The following is a 27295-nucleotide window of genomic DNA, read 5'->3' on the forward strand; positions in this document are numbered from 1 at the left end:
CTGTTGTGAGGTCGTGGTGATTGTCAAGCCATGTGTGATGTTCGTTGGTTCGTGCTCATCTTGATTGGCCTGCATACTTTTTGTTTTGTCTTTTAGCCTTAAACATATGATTTATCGATGATGATAATAATACTGGATATCTGCGCTGACAAGAGCATAAATATTGATCTATGCATCAGACTAATTGTAATAGTACCGATCTGAGATGACTAACTGTAGTAGTACCGATCTGACATGAAACAGTAATAATACTGTCTATTTGGAGTAGTTACATACTACTAATAACCTAAGCTCCAAACTGAGATAAAGTAATGGCGCGCCCAGACTCTAGTCAAAAGTTACCAGAGAAGGCAACATCGCATAGACTGAAAAGCCTTTTATACACCGAAAGGAACGGTTAAAGATCGATAGATTACTACCGCAAAAAAAAAAAAATCAATAGATTACGGGAAATTTGGATATGTACTATTAAAAGATCTCAAAGTTAAATATATACCATCGTTATCTCACTAACATGTAGGGTTCACAAGAATCAATGATATGTGGATCACGATGATATATATCTAACTTTGAGATCTTTTAATGGTACAGATCCAATTTTTCCATAGATTACTGGAGAATATTCACACCGCTGTCACTCAACTGTTAATGCAGAACAAGATCACAGCCCTTGCTCTCAGACGTCGGATCGCGCGAGGATGCGATCGACGCAATTCACATTGTAACGTAGAGTCAGTGTATCAGGACAAAAAGAACCTCTTAAAGGGAGCAAAACATGATGAAAAGATAAGCCATGGTAACAGATGGCCACTACATTACATGCTACACACATTATGCCAATATATAGGTGTTTAATCTTCAAAACAAAATTATTCAACCACTAATTACACACATTAGGGCAGATCAGAGTACATACGAGGTCATAAACGTAACAGCACGGGGTTACAGTTATAGACTATAGCGCCTAATTTGATGCCATCGCCTGACAAGCGAGGAGCTTGGCTGCTTGAGACATTTTGCGGCCACAGCACCAAGCACTAGCATCACAAAAGTTAGGGTGCAGCAAACATCTGGCAATCAAGAAGCAAATGTGGATTCAGCTTTGATGAAATCATTCTCCTGGCAAAATTAACAGAGTAGATTATATAATTACAATAACTGTAAATAACAGCTTTGGAATTGTACGCCAAGTCTCAGGATCAGAACATACCTACAGAAGAAGCATGGCGTATAAACTGGTCATCTCTGTTTCGATGGCACTGTTCGCGTCACAGTGGAGACACCATCAACAAATTTTGTCCGGAATATTACATTGGCGTTGTTGAACATACCCTCTTTAAGTGAGACAACTATGAACTGCAAATACATTAGTTCGAACTTTCAGAATTTAAGCCTTGGAAGTGTCAGAATGCAAACGAGGGAGCATCTGAATCGGCAGTACACAAGCAAAGCAAGACTTCACCAGATCAGTATTACCCTGTAGACCTGCCTTTCTAAGCAAAGTTTACCTACTACAATTTAAATATAATACCCTCCTGACTAAACAGGATTATAAATTAATATAGCTGCATTTAGATTACCTGTGAGTGTGGAAAATGAGCCTTGATCATTCTACCAATGTTTTGCGTATGGCTCAGATCAAGGGCAGCATCAACCTGCAGCGCATGAACATAATTTAGTTGGAAATGGTCAATCTGCGCAAACTAGAACGCTCGAGATATCAGGCATACAAGACTATACGAGGTATCATTATGAAAGCACCTTCCTCAATCCATGGATTTATAACTACATTAACGTGAAATGAACAATTGAACAGGGCTCCAATTAGATATAAGTTTACTAAATACCAAGTACTGCTCAGCATACTCTCCAGCTGCTTCAGTTTTAAACATACCTTCCAGACCAGAGCTAAGCTATCCAACAATTGAGATCTACCATGAGAACAACTTGCAACAGTATAATGTCATCCTAGGTTTGGTGGTCTGCCCACTTAGTCTTCACCAATCACCACTGTTTATAAAATAGAGCAAGGTAAAGGTCTGCCTAGGTGAGATGAACTCATGCTCTGAACTGCTGCTTTAGTCTAACTTATCACAACCAATGACTAACCAGTTCCAGCTTTCAAAAAAATTTCAGCAACTGATCTTAAAAAACATCGAAGCTGAATTTTGCTCAAGTTTCAAAAAGATCTGCTTCTGAGAAATTGCCTATCGTATTTATTTGCCATACTGCTTCTTTCTTACTAATACAGCAAAAATATGCTAGCTGGCCAACAGTAGATTGAGCTCATAAGAAATTTGAATAAGAAATCATATTTAGATATACCTCATCCAATATGTAAAGTGGTGCAGGTTTGAAAAGAAGCAGTGCCAGGATAAGACTAAGAGCAAGAAGGGACCGTTGCCCTCCACTAAGTTCAGATAGAGACTGCTTCCAAACTGTCCCAAATGCTACACGAACTTCAAGACCATCCAAGAAAGTACCACCTTCTGGAGGATCAAGTTTTGCCATTGTACCAGGTAGAAGAGTACTGAATATAGATCCAAAATCCCTATAGAAACAGAATGGAGATGTTAGATACCAATTTGCAAATTTATGACTAAAGGAATATCACGCTAAGACTAGGTCTTTAGCAATATTTAAAGGACCAGTGCATCCGTTCAGATTACAATAAGTCACTAAAGGATTCTTATACTGACTTGTTTACTTTGAGCCATGTGACTTTCAAGGTTTCCTTCTTCTCATCCAACTCTTCTATCACTTTCTTGATTTTTGCCTTGTCATTCTGCAGATGATAAATGTTATGTGTGCAGCTATGAAAAGAATTCTCAGGCTATCAAAAAAAATTATACATGAATAGGCCCCACCTCGATGATGTTTTTCTTTGACATCAAATCGTTGTACTCATCCTCTGCCTTCTCAAACATAGCCATAACTTTCTTATTGACCCTTTTCTCAAGACTGCATTTGGCAGGTAATGATGATTGGTGCATACATTGCAAATTACAGAATTAAAAAGTTGCTATTGAGGAGCACTAACATTAACATCTGATGATTCATAGTGAAATGGAGCTAATAGAATATCAGATGTACCTGGATTGTTCAGCTTGACGATTTTCTAATTCCTCTCGGGCTTTGTGTGGTTCACAAGATTCAAAATCATAATCTGTACCACTTTTTCCAAACAACTGTTTCTCAGTTGAAATCCAACTATACTTCTCCACTAGCTTATCAACTATTGAAGAGCAATCCTTCTGCTCTACCTCCATCCTCTTAACCTAATATGTTATATTCAGGTATTAAAGCATGTACAAGAAATCAATTATAAAGCAGAAAAATGCAGCAGAGATTACAACCTCATTTTCCATTTTCTTCCTTTCAACATTTGAATCACTTAATTGCTGTTGAAGTTTCTGCTGTTCCTTGGCCATGTGGTTTATCTGTGAGTCACATTCCTTCAGTTTCGAACGCTCAACATTGAGCTCACCTTCAGCTTGATCATAATCTTGCTTTATGGAAGTAACCTATGATCCACAAGTGCAACAGAATATTTAACTAAATCTCAGCAATAACACTAGGCATAATGTAATATAACATATCATCTTGCACTACCTTGTCCTTTTGTTTTTTCCAAGGTTTCAGACAGAGAAGTAATTTGCGCATTTGAAGTTGATAACTGCTCTTCTAGATTAGCAAGCTCATTAGCAACTGCATCTTTCTCCATGATCAGCCTCTCCCTCTCACTCTCATGAGCCTATTTCAGATTTGCAATAAGAAAAATATGTGATGTGCTCAATATTGAAATTGTCAGGATGACTGTTCAAGGTTAAAAAGTAAATTATGGACATTATCTGAATAACTATTGTAAAAATCTCTAGCCTCTTCATCAAAGCTAACCGGATAGTTACCTTGTCAGAAAGAGCTTTTAACTGACTCACGGCAATCAATGAAATTCATAATTTTCAGCTACATACAGCTTTAAGAAAATATCCTACCTATCCTCATCTAACCAAAAGTAAATAATACTGCCTATCTAGTAACTGTTGTAGAACTACATGCCATGGACCTCACATATAAGCAAGGGCACAAGGCTATAAGACACCAGGAACACCTGCCCAGGAGAATGTAGTAGCAACAGCAGAGATTTAGAGACAAACCTCAGAGATAAGATATGGATCAAATTAGGTGCTTGTTAGTGCCAGACTAGCTCTATATAGAGGGGAAATTGGCAGTATTTTGGAATTAATCAGGCTAATCATGGCTTGCCAGTGCGGTAGCCGGTCATGGTTCCTAAGCCACGCCGACGTGGTCCTGGGTCACATACAGAATTCGCCCACAACTGTTCCCACTTGAAAATGGCTCAGAAATTATATGATAAACTAGTTGTGGCAACAATGAGAAAATAAGAAACCTTTAATTGCTTTGACATTGACTGCATCTCTGATTTCAATGATTTGATCGTTTTTTCCAGTGCTTTGAGTCTGCCTTCACGCTCAGTGCCATAAGTCCTGATCGTTTGTTCTAACTCCGAAACCGTTGATACACATTTTTCATACTGCACTTGCTTTTCTGTCAACTCTTGTTTTGATTCTTGAAGATCTTGCTCAATTTTCTTTACGAGTTCACCTAACTGATGTTCAAATACAAAAACTGTTAACTTTGCTTGAAGTTGGAAACTGGTAAGGCAACCATATTGATGGTGTAGGCTAATACCTTGTGATGTTCATTTTGCTCAACTCTTTTATGAAATAACGAGAGATCATATGACTTGAGTTCAAACTGAGATTTCAACTCAGTGTACCTTTTCTGCAATGGTAAAAGGGCTCCAATCTGGGGGTGAAAAAAGAAGAGAGGGGGGAGATTAGAATTTCTAGAAAACGAAATTTAGCATTCGTTACATAACAAAACCATTGCTACAGAAGCAATGAAGAGCGACAATTGACAGAGGCCAGCACAATAAATCCCTCAATTAACCAGAGGTGCCTTTTTTCTATCATTGTGCATACATGCTAATTGTACCAAAGAATACATACCATTACAAGAATTACTTTACAAGCGTAATATTTAAAAAAAAGGATGTACCCAGTGCCGAAGGCTCCCGCACTGTGCGGGGTCTGGGGGAGGTTATTAGCGGGAGGTCTTTCCCACACACCGTGCAATGTGTAGAGGCCACCGCTCGAACTTGTGACCTCTCGGTTCACAGGCGGCAAGCACTACCACTTGCACCAGGCCGCCCTTTTACAAGCGTAATATTTTACAATTTAATAATTAAATCCACGTTCATGTTTCATGGTACTCTTAAAACATAAATATTAGATGAATTTACAAGCATTCAAATAACATATTAGAACAACACTTTAAGGGCAATCCTACAAATAACTCACGCAAATTCACAAGGAAACAGTAAGAAGAACAAAATTCACATGCAGGCATTGTGAATTCAGTCAATACCTGTTGTTCAATGACAGAGAGCCTTTTCTCATGATTGGATAGATCAGCTTCAGCTTTAGCCAATTCGTCGAGTTTCCGCAGCAAATTCCCTCTAGCTCTGCATTATTATGGTAGACATTAACAAGGAAAATGGTGAATATGTTTATCTGGCCACAGTGACAGTAATAGCCATTTGACTATCTGGCAACTATAGTAATCAGCAGTAAGAACAAAAACAAGCTAAACAGGCATCCATAGTGCAAATCTAATCAATTACAACCAAACCAAGACAATCAGAGCATCTAATATGTATTTTCCTCCTACAAATAGTTAAAAGAAGATGGAAAAACCATTATTTATCACAGAAAAATCTTTGTGTAATTCAAGCAACAAGAATAACAAAGGAACATCAATACTAAATTCCACGAAGAAAATGGTCAAGGCAGAACACTAGCATTGTAAGTAAAATAGTGACAACTCACCCTTTACTGCCTCCGGTCAAAAGGCCACTAGGCTGATAAGTGTCACCTTCAAGAGTCACACTAGTACTGCCAACTTCCCTATTAAATGCAACCTGTGTAAAGAATAGAAGTAACAGAAACACTATCAACAGCAGTTTGCATTATACTTGGATACATATTAAACTAAATTAAAGTATACCAAAATTATTCCTGAAGAAAGCAACATTACCTCTTTTGCTGCCTCCGAATTGCGACACACGAATGTTGAGCCAAATACATAAGACACAGCATTCTGCAACAAGAAATCTATTAAAAGACAAGCAGAAGCATGCGATCTTTAGACTTGAAACGCAGCAAATTATGAATGACTGCATGCAATGCAGAATGTTTTTCTAGCACTTATAAGTTTGAGGAAAACAACAAAACACTAGACATAAGGGATGTAGATGAATCTACAAGAGTAAAGCATACAGTTAAGATTTCTCAAAAAATAACTAAAATGATGTGAAACCAACCTTTACTTCCTCGCCATATCCAACCAATTCTAGAGCTAATGTTACATTGTCAGGACCAACCTACAAAGCAAATCAGTATATACTTCTCATTTAGACAAGTCATCACAAACCAAAAGGCTACATCAACCAGTATAACCAAAGAGGTAAGGGGGAAAAGCATTAACCAGTCTACGAGCCGCTTGCTGAACTCTATCAGGTATCGTATATGTTTGGATTTTGTTCAAAGGTATGATGGTCACTCTACTTTGAAGATCCCCATTTTTCAGTAATTTCTTCCCAGTGTCCTCTGTGTCAACAACCACATTGAATAGCCTTCCACCTGCAGCAACCTGCAGTATTTGGCAAATAATTTAATTAGGATGGATAGATCAAATCCTTAGGTGCAAAAATTAATTCAAACCTGCAGAGAGAACATTTGCTGATACAAACCTCCAGTGCTGTTGCTGCTGAGCTATCCTTTATTCTAATAAGACGTGCAACAACTCCTTTGACTTTTGATCTGTCGAAATTCCTTTCAGGGTCTCGATAACTGAAGTGAACATTAGCAAGTTCACCCGAAAGCTTACGAACACGGTCTTTCAAATTCCGAACCATTTCCAACTCTGTAGACCGGTCCTGTGAATGATCATGACACAGAAAAGAATAATTGTAAAAATCAAAAGCATAGCCTTCTTATTGGCACCTATTATGCCACATAACACTTATATACCAGTGTGTACCTTTTGCAAAACTTCCATCTGGCCCTCATCATAATTGATAGATCCCATGGATGTCTTGATAGCTTCCAAGTCTTTTGTCCTTGCTTTCAGTTCATTCTCAGCAGCAGTAGCCTCATCACGCTTGGATACTAAAAGAGCTTTCTTCTCCTTAAGCTCCTTCTCAGAATGACTTATTTTTGTATTCAGCTGCTTTAATCCAGATTCTGCCTCTCCAACTGCAGCTTTAGCATCCCTAAGTTGATCTTCGAGGCATTTCTTCTCATTTGCATTACTTTTTCCTGCCAGCACACCCTGGGCAGAAAATAATTTTAGTATTCCAAGAGTACAGAAAGCCAAGAGGCTATATGTTAATACATTCTATTTAAAGCTTTGCCGCCTTTTCATACCTGGTATTCTTTCTCATTCTCATCTAACTTCTTTGTCAGATCCTCTGCTTTCATTTTCATGTCAGACGCCCCGTCCTCTAAGTCTTTTACAGCAGCATCTCTCTCGATCATGGATCTTTTTATGTCTTCAATGTTTTTTAGAATCTACATGCGAAATATATAATGGTAGACCTTGTAAGTTACTCAAAACAAAATTTAGCACGTCTGACATCAGTGCAGCATTACCTTCTCAGCTCCCTTTTCCTCGGACTTCAGGGTTTCCTCTTGATTATTCATCACAGAAGTTTCCTTAATAAGCACATGTGATAGTTTATCCACTTTCTCTGACAAAGCCTTCATCTCACCACCAAGTTTAGCTTCCTTTTCAGCAGCCAAGGTAGAAATGTTCTTGTCCATTTCCTGTATATCTGCTTTTAGCTTTTCTGTATTTTCATCCAGCTCAAGAATCTTTGCCCTGATCTGTTTGACATCATTGAGTGCGCCATCTCGCACTCTCTCCGCCTGAACAAACTCATAGGCGATACAGAACCTTTTGAGCCGATCCAGTTCAGCATTTCCATTGGCCCATTTCATGTACTGGCACCGCTCTTTCCTAAGCTTCTCTAGTGCCGGAAGGATTTCAACATCAAGCAGTTTATTAATCTCATCAACTTTGTTCTGTTTCTTTTCAAGTGTCTTAAGAGCAGATTCTTTCTTCATTTCATACATTCGTGTGCCTGCCGCCTCTTCTAACATGGACAAAATTTCTGGAGGCTTCATGTTGAGCACTTTTGTTATGCGCCCTTGCATAATTAGAAAATGAGGATTGTTTACATTAAGCTGCACTGAGTGGAAAAGGGTCTGCACGCGGGAAGGTTGGGCAAGATGGCCATTGATAAGGTATTTGTTCCGTCCACCAACTACAATCTACAAATACAAGACAAAAGTTAACTGATATCCAGTAAGCTTGGGACAAATTTGGTCCACAAGAAACAACACAACATTTTTTTAAAAAAGGAGTGATTTGTGAAAGAATACTTAATTAAGGTAGATATATTAGCCATTTGACAAATTAATCGAGCAGATTTGAGAGGAACCAACCACAATATGCACTGCATGTGCTAAATACATATCTAAACAAACTAAGAACTACAAACATACTGTCTGCACACCAATGACAGACTAAGTGTTCGACTCAACACATATGTCTGCTACAACACCCTAAAATAAATTGAAAAATACATCTCCATACATTGCGACCCTAACTCCTTGCATTCTAAAACTAACAAAATCAACCAACTGTAAGCCTCAATTGATATAGATTTTAGCAAAGATGACATTTAAACCATTTCGAACAACCAACTCTACAATCGTCACCTTGCATTCTTTCAGTGGCAACCATCCATGTCTGCTTTTGAATGACGAAAACCTCAACAGCATGCAGTCACTCAATTCCTTGGTATCAAAGAATTATATGATTCCAAGCCTTGAGAGCAAAATAGAAAATGATCTCCAGGATATCCTTAAATGCCCAGCCCTCCACACCCCACATCAACCTAAATAGCATCGTTCCAATATTCACAAAACATCCACATCACTGAAAATGAAGTATTTAACTAAAAGACGTGTCCACTAGATTATGCATCAAAAAAATCAGAATAAATCCAGTCTCATTCATTGCAAATTTGCTAGCCCTGATCCTCTTACGGAAAACAAGTCAGCAAGAACACACACTAAATAAGTGTTAGACTGAAAAATGAGCGAGCTAGACACAAATTAACAAAAAAATCAGCATCAAAAGCAATCCTGGATTCCTTGCATTTCATGAAACCTACCCATACAGTCAAGAAACATATTCAGTCAAGCACTTGGATAAACGTATTTAGCAGCCAAAGACACAATTAGGTAGATTTTTATAGCAAAGTAATAGAAAGCGGTTCAAAATTCCTACTCCACATTCGACGCCTCCAACCCTTCAGTGTCCACATCATATAAATCTGCCCCCAGTTCACAGAACTCATAAAATTCCATCAAAATTCCAGCTGCAGACATCACAAATCACCATCTCCTTATGCCCCTAAACCAACTTAATCAGCAACTCATCTTTGGAGAGCAACCCACTTTGATTCATTAGTGCCAATTTCGAGAAAATGCGGGAGCAAAATTGTGACGTGAGCCTCAAATCGCATATATATATAGAGAGAAAAAGCCCCCACGGAACTCAAACACGAACGGGCAAGGGAACGCTTCAGAATGCGATAATGAAGATGACGGCAAGGGATGTGTAACCTGGCGCGTGACGGTGATCTCGGGCGAGTCCTCGTAGCCGAGCGGGGAGCGGGAGCGGTCGGAGTTGTCGAAGACGATGGAGACGGTGGCCTTGGTGACCCCGGCCTGACCCTGCTTATAGACGAGCTCCTGGAGCGAGGCGGCGCGGACCTGGCGGAGGTCCGTGATGCCGAGCACGAAGCAGATGGAGTCGAGGATGTTGGACTTGCCGGAGCCGTTGAGCCCGGTGATGGCGTTGAACAGCGGGTCGAACCCCGACACCACCGTCCGCCCCGCGTACGACTTGAACCCCTCGAGTGTTACCTCCTTGATGTGCATCTCGCCGGCCGCCGGGGAGGCGTCGCCGACCGGAGATGGGGCTAGGGTTTGGAGGCTCCGGGCGGGAAAATTTTCGAGGCGTCGGGGTTTTCGTTCTTTCGGGGAGGAGAGGGTTGGGGATTTCGAAATGTTTCGAAGTGACGGTGACGGAGCGGCGCGTCACCCCGTGTCTATCTACTCGTATTATCTATATTTATATTTATTATTTATTTATATATATTATTATCCCTTAAAGCACGGATTAAACTTTGTTACAGGCTACAGCCACCCAAGAAAAATATCCCCTGCTGAGATAGTCAGCACGTTGTGTACCTAAAAAAATTGTACCCAGAAGCACAGCACCATTGAAATCGACGACCACAATTCAACCTCAGAAGCTTCAACGCAACTCTACAATCAGGATCGCTCGAATGGGCCAACTCAACGCACGGCCCCGCCCCCGCCCCGCTCCCTCGCCTCCTCACGCGCGCGACAGCGCAGGTTCGATTCCTGGCCTCCCGGCTTCTTTTCTCGATTTTCAGTCGAGGGCAAACCTCCAGGCGCGCGCAAATTTGCCCTCGCTTCCCCGCCGCGGCCCTTTCGTCTTCCTCAATCGTGAACCCCGCCGCCAAACCTCACCAGCGCCGCCGCCGGCGATCAACCGCGACGGCCGTCCGACGCCACACGCTCCGCCGCTGTTTAACGGGCACCCGCGCCCCCGCCGGAGATCGTCGCCGCCGAAGGTCGCCCTCGCCGCCGCCATAGCGCGCGCGTCGCCAGCTGCGGTCGGACGCCTACCGCCTGCCGCCGTCGGAGGACAACCGCGCCGCCGGCAAAGGACGCCGGCACCGCCTCCGGAGCACGCGCGCAGCCAGCTGCGGCCGAACGCCCGCCGCCCGCCGCTCGCCGCTACCAAACCTCCTTTCCCTTCTCCCAGCCTCCAAACCTCGCTGGTCTCTGTTTTTTTGCCGCGGACGGTCGCCGGTCGTGGCCTGGGGCCAAATCCGGCCTCCCTTTCGCCGGATCCGGCCGCCACCTTGCCGGATCTGGTCGGAGCGCTCCGGCTCGTGGCTCTCCACGCGGGCGCTGCCCTCGCCGCAGACGACGTCGAGGATCTCGGCCCGGAGGAATGCTTCCGCGAGTGCGCTGATGGTGCTGCAGCCGCTGGTGCGGTGGCTCCCGGCCTCCATGGAGTCGAACATGGTCGCATAGTGGAAGAGCGCGTGGGCGGAGGGGCTGCCGCTGCCGCCCGCGCCTGCTGCGAAGTCGGCCTCGCCGGAGCTGGAGGCGGCGGGTGCCGCGCCGACAAGGGACGTCGCGGTGGAGGTGAGGTGGAAGGGGCCCATAGCGTCGGCGCTGGGTTCGCTGCAGCGTGCCGCGGTCAGGCACAACCGTACGCAGGGGTGGTGGAGGCAGGCGTGCGTGGGAGGAGGAGTTCGAGAGCATCGTCAGTTCGTCATGCTTGCGGCCGGCGTCGCAACGGGAGGGTGCTGCGTTCCAGCACTGGAAGTCCGCCTTCTGCGTCTTCAGCGTAAACGCCTTCTCCTTGTCTTCTCCATATCTGAGTTTGTCTTCTCCACAAGCATTATCCAAAATCATAAGACTACTCGGTGTTCGATCAATTAAAACAATGTAGGCTTCACAGATGTTAATTAAGTTACTTTTTCCTTCTACCACCGAGTGCATTTAGCATCAACATTTAGGTGGAGGAGCTGCAGATGTTCAGAGATGTTTGTACTTGGTCAAAATGCCATTCGAAATCATTTGCTGATCCAAAGCAAAAACAAGTTTCAGAGTACACTAAATTTCTAAAGGAACTATGAGCATGGTTGTTGATCGTAGCTTCATGGTATACTGCAGACCGGCCATATGCATTGTTTGTTGTTTTCCTTCAGAAATTTTAGAAATTCACACCATTATAACATTAACATCCTTGCGTTGCATTTCTGGAAATAGGAGGGGTCCTTCACTGTTAAGCAGCTGGAGATCTTGTCGAAAATTAGAACAAAATCTTTGTCACCTGAATCAGGGTACCAATTGCCTAAAAATGAGGTTTGTTTCTTGTTGGGTTCGTGGAATTTCTTTTAATGTGGCATTGTTATCTTGCACATGTGCTGACTGTGGAATGTATTTGTCTTTTTTTTTTGTGTGTTTTTTTGCCAGCTGAAAATGTTACACCCTCAATAAGCTCATTTCTCATATCTGTTATTCGTTTTCCTCTATTTTTCATATAAACTCCAATATTTGAGGAAATCACACACAATCTTGAATCTAGCACTTCTTTTCCTTTTTTTAAATATCTTTTTTCATTCCTTGAAATCGAGCATTAACTGACAGTGGTTTATCTACAGAGCCGAGTAGGACCAGTGGAATGGCTGAAACCATACACCGATGAGATAATTATATTGTTGAGCTTGGGCAGAAAGGGGTCAAGAGCCTTTTGGCTGTTCCCATTAGGTATTATTTCTCTTAATTTAGCTTCTGTTGTCTTGATGAACTCTTGATAAAAGTTACGTTCTGTTTGTGTTGTGCTTCTTATAACCCACAAATCTCTCACCTTTCCGCTGTAGAATAAACTAGTTGTGCACATTGACTTGCACATTTAGCTGTAGTGTGTGGTCTGGTTCACATTTATTAGTTTTGAAACTTCTAATTGTGCTTAGGAAGGAAGCAGAGAGTGCACACTTTTCGGATTGCTTAATTCACTAGAACTGGAATCTCAATGTGTCACTCTTATATTCTTGCTGAATTCTGTTGCATCTCATGGAACAGGCAAGTCTTGATAGAGGAAGGGGAAAGCAAGGCGAAGGACCTTGGCGTCATGTTTATTAAAACCAGTGCTAAAGCTGGGTTTAACATTGAGGTATGCTTCAGAAATATAAACTGTCCACATGTCTTTGGGAAGATCTTTATTTTTCTGCCTGCCAATGACCATCACAAACTTGTGAGCACGCGTTGTTCCGTAAAATTGCTGCTGCACTTCCTGGAATGGAGACACTGTCATCAGCGAAGCAGGAAGACATGGTTGATGTGAACTTGAGGTCCGGCAATGAAAATTCGTCCCAGTCTCAGGTTCAGGCTGGGGAATCCAGTTGTTAGTTGTTGTCTGTGACACTTACTGCTCATGATCTTTGAGACCCTGAGCATCAGAACACGTTATCACCTGCTGGCTGCTGCTTAGCCTTCTATGGTTCTATGCTCAGTGGAGGAGTGAAGACGATGGAGGAGCCTGGGAAGGAAGCGAAACAAGCAAGGTGGCGCTCGTGGAGGGCGCGAGGGCTCCACCGCCACGCAGGCGTGTGCGTGAGATCAACCGTGGCCCCATCCTCTCTTTCATGGCGGCCAGGCATGCGATTCATTATGTGAAAAAATTTAGTTGTACAATATATATAAGAGCATCAGTAGATGTACTTAGACATGCTTCTAAGCATGTTTGTCCATTTGACACAATAATCTTATGTAGAAATTCAAAGGGAGTGAAGCTAAAGATAATATTCCTCATTCAAGAAATTCTCAATCTTATGAAGTATATTTCTCAGCTTGAACTATGGATTATGTGTTATTTGATGTATGTCTGAAATTTGTTCGTGGTTTTAGCACGGCACCTTACTAGTGAAGAAGAGTGAGACTGAGATCAGTGAGGATGACGAGGCGGCGGGTGAATGGACCAGTGGGCTGAGCGGCTGAGGTAGCAAGTTGGGCTTTTGATAGAGATAGCGAGTTGGGCTTTAATAAGCTGAAATGGCACCATTTGGTCCAAAGGCTTATGCGCGCGGTCTCTAGGGCGAATATTTTTTTTTTGTCCTCTTCGAATACATCCGATAAAATAGGCCGAATATTTTTTTGACGAATCTGAGTACAACCGTAGTATCTCGATAAAATAGGCCGAATATATTTTTTTTGACGCCTCTCATCTGAGTACAACTATAGTATCTGTGTTGTCCGTCTGCTCAAAAAAAAAAAAACTGATCATGCCCGCAAACACACTTACACGCTCACCGTACGTACACCCCTAGACGTACACTCAAGATCATAGAAGGCCGCGTCCCTAGAGAGATCACGGAAGTCATCCAAGGCTTGGTAGGCCGAACCATTTTCTCAGGTGGTTCATAAGCCACGCATGTACAATCAATTAATTGTTCTTGTACATATGAACATCTCAAGTAAATGAGTGCCATGCATGTATGACTTAATCGTGAGTCGTGTCTTGATGAGGGCATGAGGCGATTGGTCTCTCTGCTGGGTTCAGATAATCAGACTGTTGTACGAATTTAAAGGCAACCAAATTTTAGCAAACATTGATGTCTTGCCAGAACATGGAAAGCCTTTATAGCATCAAAGGGGTAAAAAAACAGTACAACATAGCCATGAGTTTCGAACAGAAGAATAAGATCATTGTATATGTGTGCTCAGATAATTAATCACATGTTCTACAAATTGACAGTTTCTGACAAGGGGGGCTGATAAAGGAAAGAAACAACATGAGACTTTACACCATAGTAAACAAATCTATTGAATCAAATACAACAGCAGTGGTGCCAAAACTTGCTAGCAACTCAAAGAAAGCTGAAAAGAAGAAAAGAGGATTTTGATTTTTGAAGGGCCAAGACCTCTCTGCCTGCTTCTGATAACTCAAACAGACGCTGTTAGCTTCTAGAGTCCCAGGACTGTACCCTTTTTTATGTATAATGTTCACAAAGGAATAACGTTATGAAAATATTGTCTATCCTATAGTCAGAAATGGTGTGCTTAGAGAATAGGAATACTCAGACATGGGCCTTCAGACTTCTAGAAACCCTAGATCTGGAGACGCTTCTCCTTCGGTCAGTGAAAAACATGGAGATTACTAACAAGAACACTACAATTGATACTGCCCAGACAGCAATTATCCACATTCTGGAAGATCTGGCCAGTCTCCTTGATCTATGTACAGGTGGTATGGTGGCTGCAGCCCTTTCAACCCTCTTTTCCCTTGCCACGTCCATGGACTCAAATTTCCCGCTATTTCTATTTCTGGATGACTCATGTGCAATTCTCTCAATTTTGTTAGAAGATGTGCTATGGATGGTGTCTAGTCGGGGGCAGTTTCGGCGCTTATGGTGCAGGTAAAGGGCTTTATTCAAAGCCCTGGCACATTCAATGCTCAGGAGATCCCTTTCCCGTGCATCTAGACCTTCTTGCATGATGGTAGCTGGATCAGGTGGTTCAGGGAACTTGGCCCAGCATGTATTTACCACATCAGCATTTCTCCAATCAGCCTTGTCAAAGCTCCAATTACCAACTCCAAATCTCAAACCGTAATGGAAAACCTTATATTTAGCTCCAGGTAGTGGAACATAACCTGGATATATCATTATGTCCCTCCTAATGATGTGGCGCAGGTTAATCTGCATATAAATAATGAAGAGGTCACCCCACAAGATAGACAATGAGTAGTGAACGGATGAATTAAACTTCTATTTTCTTGAAACAAGACAAATCCATGCTAAATGATGCCACCCACACTACTCCTTTTCTAGAATTATTTAAAACAACTGTTCATACTACCTTTCTAGGAGTGTCTGAGTGGAGCTTGTGATCCTTGGATCAACATATTTAAAAAGTATATAAAAATAAAACTGCACATACCTCAGCTGCTGCAAATGAGTAGCCATACATCTCACTAATCCAGCCAGATGCATATATGTCACCAGTAATGTTTGTTGCATAATGAGCTTTGTCCGCACGAACCTCCTCTGATTTGTGCAGCCAAAGTATAGCAAAACGGCGAAGATCATCTATATGCATGATAATGACACCACCAACCTTGTCACATGCAGAGGGATTGCGAGTGTGTAACTTTGCAAGTATGTTATCACACCCAATGAGGTATCTGATACACATCAAAGGGTAACATTACTACATGGACAACACATGCTTTAAGTCAACCATAGAAATAATAATAATAATAATTAAAAAAAAAACTACAGCATGGCCAAGCGCAGGTTACTTTCATGGAACAATAAAGTCTTACTCATAGGGAGTAGAAACAGGATGTCCGAGTTTTGCTCCATATTCCCATGGGGTAATGGGGCCTCTCATGATCATGTCAGCATCTAAGATAACAATGAACTCAGCATCAGTCTGTACATGGTTGAGCCAATGGAGAACTGCTGCAGGTTTGTTAATTGCAGGGTACCTAGCAAAAGAACAATGTGAGCAGGTTCTCTTGAACTGTTCAGACACTAAGTTAAACTCAGAGGCTATACCAGTCCCCTGTCAATGGATGTCGGCTCATAGATGGAACATAATGTGTTGGAGCAAGGTCATGGCCTTTATAGTTCTTCAAGTCCTCATCCGTACAGCTCAATAAGCGCGTAATGTTACCAGGCTGTCTACTTAAACGAAAGCTGTGCATGAGCCCAACAGTTTGCCAGTCAAAATATGATGAACATTCAGTGGAGAAAAGGGTGTGCATTTTTGGATATTCACTGTTTTCCTCGGATAATGCAACATATTGCGTAGTAATTGTGCTATCAACCTTTTGGCCTTTCCAATATTTCGGCTTTGTAAGCTCTGAAAACCTTCTGCTTTTAAGGAAACTTAGGTATTTTGACCACTGTGCTTTCGGGCACCCAACAGATGCATGATGCAACAAGAGCCCTTCATTCAAGGTATTGATGCACTCTATGCTTAAAAATAAGCCCCGCTTTACATTTGGGTCGGATTCCATCATCTCAACCTATAAATTTTAGCAACATTAATAAATCTTTACCGTACATCTAGCTATAAATGAGCAGGGCCTAATAATAATCAGAAAGATTGTTTACCTCTCTAGGAAAAGGAGGCGGAGGGAATAAGCGGTTGCAATCATAAACTATTCCATCCTCATGGTGTTCTAATTTACTGAATGACCAGTTTCCAACTTTAAATGGCAAACCATAATGCAAGATAAGTGGTTCAATGCCAGGTTTTGGAATATAACCTGGGTAGATCATTATGTCATCATTTATCTTGTGCCGTAGACCTACCTGTTCACGAGAACCAGATAATGAAGCTATACAGAACGTTCTCAAAGACACAAAGTTACGAAACTGGATTCAACTTACTTCTGCAGCACCAAATGCATACCCATACATCTCACTGATCCAACCCATGCCGTATATATCACCAGTGATATTGGTTGACCAATGGGACTTATCCTGCCTCACTTCTTCAGTTTTTGAAAGCCACAGAGGTGCTAGAGCTCTTAAGTCATCAATATGCATGGCAAGAATTCCCCCAACTTTATCACAAAATTCTGGATGTGCAGTATGAAGCTGTGCTAGGATGTTATCACAGCCCTTCAAATATCTAGTTAAGAGAAATATAGATTGAAACAAGTTAGAGGCCCAGTATAAATCAGATATTATAATAGTGTACCGAGCCTAAGACTGAAACCAACAGGTAGTGTTGGGACATAAAATTCATATCTAATTGTATTTCTCTGATTAGAAATGTGAAGCAGCACACAGACTTCCTCCTTGACATACTACAACCTTATACAGTGAATTTTCTGATGTTCTAGCAGGAAAATGGAATGTGAGTTAGCAGGTTACTATTCCAAACATAAGTAAGATCCTAGTGGAAGGATGAGTGTTAAATATCTAGAATATTGACACAAATGAATAATTACGTGATTTATTGAAGTTCCATCCTTTTCATTTAATTAAGACCGTATCAGCACTGAAAGGAGAACGACAGAATTAATAGTCAAGCAACTACTCCCTCCGTTTTCATTTACATGTCGTATTAGGTTTGTCTTAAGTCAAACTTGACTAATTTTAACCAAGTCTATAGAAAAATATAGCAACAACCATACTTTCCAACATATGCACTATCAACATATACTTCATGGTGCATTCAATGAAACAAATTTGGTATTGTAAATGTTATTATTTCTTTCTATAAGTTTGGTCAAAGTTTGCTAGGTTTGACTTAAGACAAACCTAATACGACAAGTAAACCAGAGGGAGTAAAAACGTACCCATAATAAGCAGCAAACGGCTTGCCTTTCTCTGCCCCAAGTTCCCAGGGAATAATGGGTCCTCGAATAATCTGGTCAGCATCCAAGATTACAACCCAGTCAACATTGTCTGCCTCTGGACTATGCTTTAACCAATGCACCACCCCTGCAGGCTTATTGATGGCTGGGTACCTTCACATGAAAAATGGCACAATGCCCAATGGGCTCATTTTCATTTCAAACAAGGAACCTTAACTTGAAAAATAGCAATCCCAACCTCTTCAATAGGTGTATCTTTGGGATCGCTAGTTCCAGTTGACTTCTCAGCATTTTATTCTATGGCTATCAGTCTATCGCAAACTCCTACCAAATATACTGCTGCAGCCTAAACCTATGAACGTGACTCCCCATATTTTTACATAATGCTGGAGTTTCACAGATCATTTGGCAACCCATCTAATTACTACGAGCAGACTATACCATAAATCAGGGATACGTTCTCAGAAATGCTTCCAAGCAGACACCCAGAAATGCCCATTCCATTTTGAAGCACCACAACTAACTACTCGAGCAGAAATGCCTCTCCAAACTTGTGAAAGAGGCAATAATTATTACCAGTACTATTTAGCTCTTACAGTTTGGTCGAAGGAAAAAAAATCCTATAATAGTAAGTGGGACGAGGAGAAAAGTAATGGTTGTGTATGCGTGTGACGGCGAGCGTTACCAGTCACCGGTGCGTGGGTGGCGGCTGAAGGAGGGGACCTGGAGGGTGTGGCCGATGCGGAGGCCGCGGTAGGAGGGGAGCTGGTCCTCCGCGCAGCTGAGGAGGCGGGTGACGCCTCCGGGCTGCCCCGCCTTGCGGAGGCTGTGGAGGAGCCCCACCGCCTGCCAGTCGAAGTAGTCGCCGCATTCCACGGAGAACAGCGTGTGCAGCCGCCGCCCCTCCCCCACCACCGCCGCCGCCGCCGCCGCCGATGCCCAGGCTGGACACAGCAGCAGGAGCGTGGCTGCCACCGCGCCGGCGATCGCCGCCGCCATTGATGGTGGCGTGGCGGATCTCGCGCCCTCGCCACCCCGACGGATCCCGCCTTTGGGCTGACCCCCGCTCTGTCCCATGAGCTTGGTTTGTTGTCCCGTTCGTGCGCCCTCCGTGCCATCGAGATTCGAGAGTGCGAGCCTGTGGGGGCTTCATGAAGTCGCGGGTTTCAGCAAGTACGCCAAGTTGTCTTGTTGGCGTAAAGCTACTAGCAGAGTAGCCGTACTGTTTTACTTGATGCAAATGGGTTTGCCTTCTCAGCACCTGTCCGAACTTACTATGATCTCAAATTAAACCTGCTACTAGTTGTAAAAATTGCTATAAATCATGCAGACTGTATAATTTGCGTCTTGTTGCTAGGCGAGGCAAGAATCAAAGAACTAAAGAAACAGATAGTTCAACTCCAAAAGTTGTAGTTCGTCATAGCTATCATGGGCTAAGCGTCATGAGAGGCGAAGTTCTCCTTCGGCATCACAGACCACAAAAAGGAAACAACAATTCAGATCATGTCCATAAACGTAGAATGTTGACCGATCATGCTTAGGGCATGTACAACCCATAGACGGGGTTCCATCTCTAAGCGCCTCGAATCTACCATACAGACAGATATAAAGACAGATGATACAATCCACAGACTGGGTCTGTCTCTAAAGCTGTTTAATGCTTTGCATATAGGTAGGATCAGCTTGTAAATAATTTTTTGTATACCATTGTGTGGCTAGTTGATAGAAATGTATGGAGCATAAATAAGAGCAACAGGATTACAATATTTTTGAGAAACATCAATAATAATTATATTATGCATAGTTCAAACAACTTTCTTGTCTAATTTCCTTTGTTTCCAGTGTTGCCATATGTGCTCATTGTTGGACAGTGGTCTATTCAAAGGGCTGTTGTAAATAGGTGCACCAGCCATATGAAAGTTGTGTGGCTGATTTCTGAAGTAGCCCATGAATCCACCAGATGGACGTGGATCTTTGTCCCTGCACGAAACATAGATAGTATTTCTGTTTTCAGAAAAGAAATCATAAGCAAACATACAACTGGCAGGCCAAGAGCATGGGACATTTCAACACCTTAATTATTTGGCAAATATGTAATGAATTGGGGCCCGAGGTGCAGAGGTAAATTTGGTTCCAAGACTTGGTCCTAAAGGATAAATACAGATGCAGCCCCAATTCAGAGCAGTAACGCAGAGTTCAGCCCCTCCCATGTTGATTTTTTATTCAGTGTAAACATGACATGAATATGTTAAGTCAGAAGATTGCCCCAAAAATCAAAAGGTCTGATTTCTATAGCTGTAAAAAGTAATTCAATCATCAGGTGTAAAGGTGTACACAGCATTTATTTTTTTAAAAAATACACAATGCACAATTGCACATGAAGTGCCAGATTGAACATGATTGCTTAAGGTAATCAGCTACCGTGAATGCAGTTTCAGATTTCTGAACAGTCAATTCTGAACACCAAAACTTTGCTAATAAGGGCGCTTCCAATTGCAATTTAACAAAGTTGCAACAACTACATTTGAGCTTTTTCTGCCATCCTTCATGTATCTGTTATCTGAATGCAATTTTCGAGTCATTTAGTTTTTGCAGCACACAAGGCTGCTAAGAAATGCTTTGTTACAAAGCTATCAACATTAGCAGCAGAGTAAAAGAAAGCAACTGAATCGAAGTTTTAACTACGTAGCACAATACCAGCATCAAACATGATCGAGCACACAATAGCAACTTACAATATTGTGGAGTAATAATAACAGAAAAAAGTGCACTGCGAGCTATGTGTTTTGAGTGATTACCATGATCCCGGAGAAGAGGGATCACTGCCGGCCGCATCAAACCAAGCTGGAGACGGTGAAGGAGGGAACGGAAATCCATCCATGGACATCTCAGGCGCACTAAATTGGAGACGAGGAGGGTGCGAGGTGCAGAATGATGAGCGGATTGGGGGAAGTGGTGACCGGATCCTCACGGCAGCGTGCCAGCTCACGTGTGCGGCCTTGCGGTCGGGGCGCCGCGGCGGCGACGAGCTGCTGCTCGAGCTCGGCGACGGTGGTTCGCGCGCCCCTGCCGCTTCTTGGCTGCTTCGGCCTCCCGCTGCAGGCGGAGCCGCGCGGCGGCGCGCCAGCTCACACCTGCGGCCTTGCGGTCGGTGCGTCGCGGTAGCGACGAGCTGCTGCTCGAGCTCGGCGAGGCGGCGGTTCTCGGCGCGGCGGGAGCTGCACACGTGCAGCCGTCGTCAAGGTGGAGCCGCGCGCTGGGAGGAATCGGTGCCGCCAGCTCCGCTCACGAACTTCTCTGCGTGAGGTGCAGATGGATCTGGATTGGGGGAAGTCAGAGCCGGGAGATGGATATGGATTTGGGGGGGTGGAGATGGATTTGACGCGAAAAACTCCCGCGCGCCCAATACTGCTCGATTGTGGCCATCGGACACTGCCCGCGCGGGATCCAAGCGCGTGGTCGTCTCTGGGAGACGAGGCCGTACAAGGGGAGCTGCATCGTCTCCTCCGCCTTGGAGCACGGGACGGGCGTCACCTCGCGAGACGACGGGGAGCTCGTCTCTCGACTGGGCTGGGGGGTTTTCTGAAAAAAAATCATCACGGAGACGGGAAAAAGACGCCCGTTGTACGTGCCCTTAGCAGTTAGCAACCAGTCCTCAGATTGCTAAGCCTTCAACATCTTATCGACCCAATCAAGCTAAGCAAGTCTTCAGATTGAGCTAAATCTTCGACATCGTAACATGGCGTACATTGTTTTTCGTAGAAGATATCCTTTTAATGTTCAGGAGACATTGAAAAGAATGAGATCTTGGTATTGATCGCAGAGTTATCGAGCAAATGACTGAAAGAGTCCACAAGATAAGGATTTATGCAAAGCAGTCAACCTCATGCATTTTAAAGATTAACTATTATTTAGGATAAACTGAATTTTTCAAAACTATTGCTCCAGGTAATTCAGATATATAACATTTCCACTGTGAAAGCAGCTAGATTTTCAGAATCGTGATAACTGATGTCAGCAGTTTTGGCGGTGAGGTCCTGCATTACAACTGATATCAGCAACTCTGCCACTTTCTCATGGTTTCCATGGCATTTAACGTTCATTGGAAGCAACCGGTCCTATTGATGCAGCAGTAACCGAGTACCAGTGATGGCACAATTTAAGTTGAAGAACTAGTCTTTAGGCAAATTAGTCTGCATATAAATTCTGCATACAACTGTATCACTATCACCTTCACCTATGTAATTCTTTCAGGTTAGATCGGCAAATAACTTCACAATCTGCAGCCTCTGCAGAATTCTCCACTTATACAAGTAGTTTTCCTGTGATTGTCATAAGCCTAACATATCGTATGCAATGCAGCATCAGGGTTAGACCGTTAGAGTTTACTGCAAACGTAAGTTGTGAAAGGCAAAGATTTGACAATCTTCATATATAGTTTCAAAGATCATCGTTAAGGGTATGTAGTATAATCACTGTGCCATGACACAATCTATAATACAGACAATTATCAAAAGTGGAGAGACTACAAATTAAATCCTTCCACCACATGATCAAGTTAGATCACTATAGCCCTACAAGAGGCGATATACGGGAACATACCAAAGAACACCATCCTTCCTCACAGGACATGGTCAAAAGAAGGGTGCGGCTGTGGCATTTATGCAAATAGGCATCCATCTAGCAATGGGAACTCCATTATTTCACTACTAAGCTCTGGATCATCATACCAGTTATTCTGCAGTCCATGTAGCATCATTGCATCATTGCACTGAAATAAATCAATGCCATTGAGTCCAAGTTGATAGCCAGACATGTCATCAGGTAGACAAGCCAAATCAGTGCCGCATAATGTACTCGCCTCTTCATAAATAAGCAAAGGGGCTTGGTTCCTTGCCTGGTCAAAATGACAATCTTTACTGCTGGACAACCCCTCCACACTGGAAAACTTTTGGTCACTGTTAGTTGAAGTAACAACACTGTCACTAAGTTGAGCAGAAACTGAATCAACCGGTGGTAAGGACTTCATACAGCCAAGAAGATTTGGTTTTACATCTGAGAAGTCTCTGAGATCCCCCTCCATACTGCAACTCATCGATACCAACGGTGATGGGGCATATAGATGACCAGGGGTGATTGGGTGCTCTAAGTCTGGTTTGGGCAGGCAAGAATAGTCTCCTAGCAGGTCGCAACGCTCATGATTATGTTTTGGGTACTGCATGAACTGCTTTGGTGGCACACTTCCACTCCAGGACTGACATTCCAAGATCATGGTTTCTGATTGCTTCCTGTCCTGATTCAGTGGCATTCTTTCAAAAGAGAGCACCCCACCTAAAGGTGAAGCACTGGTGACATTCTGAGGATCAATAACATCACTTACTGGGGTTCCACTTTTATCTGGCACCTTCAAGGGCACCACAATCTTCGTGTCCTCCAAATGAGGATCGAGCACGTTGCTTTGAGCTTGGATCTTCTGAGAACTATGCTGAAATCCACTGGCACCATTGCCAGGTTGCTCTTGGAAGGAGTTTCGGAGGTTAAGGTTATCCGATGGTCCCTTGTGACTGAAATCTTGCCTAGCAGCACCCATTATCCTTTCCTCATTCTGCTTTTGCAACCTGCTCAAGTACAGGCGATATTTCTGCATATAAAAACAAATCTATTCTTAGGACCCTCGAGAGTGCAAGCATCAGACGAGGTTAATACTAGAAAATATTGATAAATACCAAGGCTTATAAGGATGTAAAACTTGAATTCTAAGTACCGACTTACATGGTCTATTTCAAACTTTGTTTGGCCTTTAAATGAAATCTCTGTCTATATTTCAGGCTTTAAGGATGAACATACAAATTGCTTGTAACAAAAGGCTTCACTGATTGCATTGTACGTTGAGGATGCAAGTAATGTTGAAAAAAAGTTTTCAGAGCAAGCTGCTAGATTACTAAGTTACAAGAGTTAGCCCATGAATTACACAATTGGAGCTTTTCCATGAAGATGACTAGGCTAAGAGTATGGCATGTTAGAGCTCATCAGCAATCAGCATAGGATCCAGTTTTATATGGAAGAGAACATTAAAAAAAAATTGTTACTGTTTGAATATGATAGCTGTCGTACCTGGAGATGGCTGGCTACATTCTCCCTTGTCAGCCCAGGGATATTCATTAGGTCCAGTATTTTCTTTGGCCCAACTTCTGCAAGACAGCAATAATTGCAATTTCGAATTGGCATCATGCAAAATTTATAAATTTAGGAAGGTGAAAATTTATCATTCTTTTTAGAGGACTCACTGTCAAATCCAATTTGGTTCACCGCATTAACGAACTTCTGATGAAGATCAACTGACCAGACAACTCTAGCCTTCTTAACAGTAGCACCATCACTCGAGTCCTGATCTGCGTGGTCCTTATCGACATCTTTTCTCTTCCTCATAGTATCAGAGTCAGCTCTCATAAATAGGCCCCTCTCTTCCAATACTTCACAACCATTTCTAAATATTTGGAGATCGTCACAGCTGTCATTACCTTCAATCTCTTTCACCTCATGCATTTTCTTCCTATACACGTGTTGCCAGATGTTCCTAAGTTCCTTCATTCGAACAGGCTTGAGGAGATAGTCACAAGCACCATGCTGGACACCTTTCATCACCCTACTTGTTTCTCCATCGATGGACATCACTGTGAAAACAGATTGGAGCAATTTGGTATTTTGAGAATAGATACTCAAACAAGTAGAACATGTTGTGATATTTATATGTTCTCTGTAACTTGCGGGAAGACAGATTTTGGTGTTGAATACTGACTTATAACAGGAAGATCCATCTCGAGTCCAATGTGCTCGAGGAGCTTGAAACCATCCATGTCAGGCATGTTGACATCACTTATTACGATGTCAAACTTGTTTCTCCTCTCCCGGAGAATTTGGAGAGCAACACTGGCTAAACCGCATGTGGTGACTGCAGGAAAATAACTTCTTTAGTCTCAGTAAAGGATGATTCTTAATTATAAATCATAAATAAGGATGCATGCATGCACTATGATTTGGTTGGGAGTGCGATAGGATTACTAATAGCAATAAATAAAGCTTGTAAAAAACAGACCATCCAATACAAGTGATAACTGATAACTAGTAATAGGTCTGCCAAACAGACTAAACTTTTTTGTCCAAATGAAATAAAATTGTCCGTGAAAACCAAATATGCTACGCTTGTTGGGTAAGTTATTGAAAATTTACTTCTTCCAAAGCCAGTTATGGTGCCATAAAAATATAGCAAATAAACAGTCTGCACCCTGCAGTACTGTAAAGTAAGAAGATAAGTGCTTTACAGATACACATGCCATTGATCTAAAACAGTGACGAAATAAAGATAACTTCATAGTGAAGCAGGTTTAAAATGCCTTGTTGCTCCATGTTTCGCCATACGAAAGGAAGAAGCTAGGCCGATACTCATAAAGTTGGTGCCGCACGAATTGAGAAACTATATCCAAGGCAGAAATACCTCCTGTCTGAGCAATCACGATTACTTCACGTGCACTAGCATAGGAGCAAAAATAAGCAGATAAAAGAAACCCAAAAGTGGGCAAACCGATGTGTCGTATATCTGTATAAGGAAACTCCTCCAAGAACCTAAGCAACCAATCACCTTAATGAAGAACCTTTATCCCCACCTGAACCTGAACCAACAAGAACTTGGCGAAAGGAGACTACTACTTATCGGAACGTACTCACAGCACATGCGCGGGATGTCAAAGATCATTCACAGCGTAATTTCAACGAACACTAGGCGTGGGTGCGTGAGCGGAGCACGTGATCTACAACCCTTCCCGTTCCCAATCCGACTCATCCATCAGGGTGAAGAACCAGGGAGCTAGTAAAGCAGAGATTCCAACCTTCGTAGGAGCACTTCCTGAGCATCTTCTCGAGGATCTTGATCCAGGTCGGGTCGTCGTCCACGACGAGGACGCGCAGCCCGTAGGGGAACGCGGTGGCGTCGGCCAGGGCCATGGAGCCGCCTACGCCTAGGCCACCTCCGCCTCCGGCCGCCTGCTCTCGCGGCAGTGGGGGGTGAAGTGGGGAGTGGGGGAGCAAGAAGGCAGGGGAGGCCGGGGGGAGCTTTAAAAAGCGGTTAAAAAGGGCGCCGCGGGGAAGTGGAGGCGGAGGAGGCCGCCGATAAATATTGGCGCCCGTTGGTTAACTAACTTTATTCCCTTCCTCCATTGTGACCGCCGAGACGGTCCGCGTCCCTGTCTCCCTCCCTCGCGTCGTCTCGCCAGGCAAATGGAATCTAAAGTAACAAACGGGGCGGGGGAGGCGTGGGGCCAGCCCGGCGCCGTCGGCTGCAAATCCTGATCCCTGCGATGCCGATCGATTGGCTGGGAGGCGGTGGCTCACGCAGCCAGTAAACTTTTTCGTAGCTGCGCGGTGTGAGTTTTGGTTGACCACCGCACGGCGCCTTCTGTTGCCACGTGCCCTACTTAAGTAGCCTCCGTGTTGCGTCCCGATTTGTTTCGTGGGTGTGCTCGTGCTTGGATAAGTCCTGCGGCTGCGTGTTCCTGCTCTTTTTTCCCTCCTCTTTTTCCTCCGTCTTGCTTTTCGGATTTGTTACCTCCGCTAGTTGTGGTTCCTTTCTTCCCCATTGTTTTCGCCGCTGGCTTCGAGCTTCGCTGTTGTTGGTCCTTTACTTCTCACTACGTAACTTTTGTGCGGTTAGATCTGGTACTTCGTTTGCTTAGGATACTATCTGTCCGCTGCTGCTTTCAATCTGTCTCTCCTCCTCTCTCTTAAACAAGCTGCCATCACTTTTTGTTTTGTTCCTCCCGCTGCTAGCTTCTGTGCTAAGGCCCATGTATTCCAAAAACTTTTGTTTTATGCGTTCTGCTGCTGAGCTCCATCAATCATTTGCTACTTCTTCCATGCCGCTAGTGTTTGCCCTCCTGCTGCTCAGCCTCGTTTCTCCTCTTTCTGCTGCTTTGATTCTCTAGCTTGGCATTTTGGAATTGTTTTGGCTTCATTTTCCGTGGCTACGAAATCTGCCTTGCCTTGAGACGTGGCTTCCTTTACTATGATTTTTATTAGGACTATATTTTTCCCCACTATTTTGTTTTCTAGATCGAAATTAGATCTGATTTACTTGCATTGGTATATTTTTCTGCAGTTACAACTTTTCATATTTGTTGTTCCCGCGTGCTTCTGCTCGTGC

The 27295-nt window shown here is 43.1% G+C and overlaps 3 protein-coding genes and 1 pseudogene across 4 annotated transcripts; 1 reads left to right on the forward strand and 3 right to left on the reverse strand.

The window, feature by feature from the left end:
- Positions 1-743: 743 nt before the first annotated feature.
- LOC120672469 lies at positions 744-10262 on the reverse strand (annotated as a pseudogene).
- A 1370-nt stretch (positions 10263-11632) lies between these two features.
- Positions 11633-13593, forward strand: LOC120672470 (ferrochelatase-like). The gene is made up of 4 exons (XM_039952874.1): positions 11633-11925; positions 12033-12128; positions 12428-12533; positions 12849-13593. Exons 1-4 carry the CDS (start codon positions 11896-11898, stop codon positions 12857-12859), a joined length of 243 nt encoding a protein of 80 aa, XP_039808808.1. The 5' UTR covers positions 11633-11895; the 3' UTR covers positions 12860-13593.
- Positions 13594-14448: 855 nt separating this feature from the next.
- LOC120674193 (peptidyl serine alpha-galactosyltransferase-like) lies at positions 14449-19232 on the reverse strand. Of its 2 annotated transcripts, none has more exons than XM_039955332.1 (8): positions 18823-19232; positions 18082-18252; positions 17165-17408; positions 16886-17086; positions 16325-16797; positions 16090-16254; positions 15705-15948; positions 14449-15463 (listed from the first exon to the last, which is right to left on the reverse strand). In XM_039955332.1, the coding sequence occupies exons 1-8, from the start codon at positions 19215-19217 to the stop codon at positions 14843-14845; spliced, it is 2514 nt and encodes an 837-aa protein (XP_039811266.1). In that variant the 5' UTR covers positions 19218-19232; the 3' UTR covers positions 14449-14842. The 2 variants fall into 2 exon arrangements, with proteins under 2 accessions (XP_039811266.1, XP_039811267.1); XM_039955333.1 differs by having other exon boundaries at positions 14464-15463; positions 18785-19211.
- Positions 19233-22503: 3271 nt separating this feature from the next.
- Positions 22504-26231, reverse strand: LOC120673715 (two-component response regulator ORR26-like). The gene is made up of 5 exons (XM_039954694.1): positions 25986-26231; positions 24899-25051; positions 24387-24773; positions 24214-24290; positions 22504-23740 (listed from the first exon to the last, which is right to left on the reverse strand). The coding sequence occupies exons 1-5, from the start codon at positions 26098-26100 to the stop codon at positions 22760-22762; spliced, it is 1713 nt and encodes a 570-aa protein (XP_039810628.1). The 5' UTR covers positions 26101-26231; the 3' UTR covers positions 22504-22759.
- Between the last annotated feature and the right edge of the window lie 1064 nt (positions 26232-27295).

The sequence above is a fragment of the Panicum virgatum genome, chromosome 5N (assembly GCF_016808335.1).
Source record: "Panicum virgatum strain AP13 chromosome 5N, P.virgatum_v5, whole genome shotgun sequence".
NCBI lineage: Eukaryota > Viridiplantae > Streptophyta > Magnoliopsida > Poales > Poaceae > Panicum > Panicum virgatum.

Coding starts and splice junctions, on each gene's coding strand:
- LOC120674193 (XM_039955332.1), bottom strand. CDS start 19,217: ATGGCACGGAGGGCGCACGAACGGGACAACAAACCAAGCTCATGGGAC. Junction 18,253..18,822: donor GCATCGGCCACACCCTCCAG/GTCCCCTCCTTC, acceptor TTTCATGTGAAG/GTACCCAGCCATCAATAAGC. Junction 15,464..15,704: donor ACTCATTTGCAGCAGCTGAG/GTATGTGCAGTT, acceptor ATTTATATGCAG/ATTAACCTGCGCCACATCAT.
- LOC120672470 (XM_039952874.1), top strand. CDS start 11,896: ATGAGCATGGTTGTTGATCGTAGCTTCATG. Junction 11,926..12,032: donor TTGTTGATCGTAGCTTCATG/GTATACTGCAGA, acceptor TTCTGGAAATAG/GAGGGGTCCTTCACTGTTAA. Junction 12,129..12,427: donor ACCAATTGCCTAAAAATGAG/GTTTGTTTCTTG, acceptor GTTTATCTACAG/AGCCGAGTAGGACCAGTGGA.
- LOC120673715 (XM_039954694.1), bottom strand. CDS start 26,100: ATGGCCCTGGCCGACGCCACCGCGTTCCCCTACGGGCTGCGCGTCCTC. Junction 24,291..24,386: donor GAACCAAATTGGATTTGACA/GTGAGTCCTCTA, acceptor GCTGTCTTGCAG/AAGTTGGGCCAAAGAAAATA. Junction 23,741..24,213: donor ATGTAGCCAGCCATCTCCAG/GTACGACAGCTA, acceptor TTTTATATGCAG/AAATATCGCCTGTACTTGAG.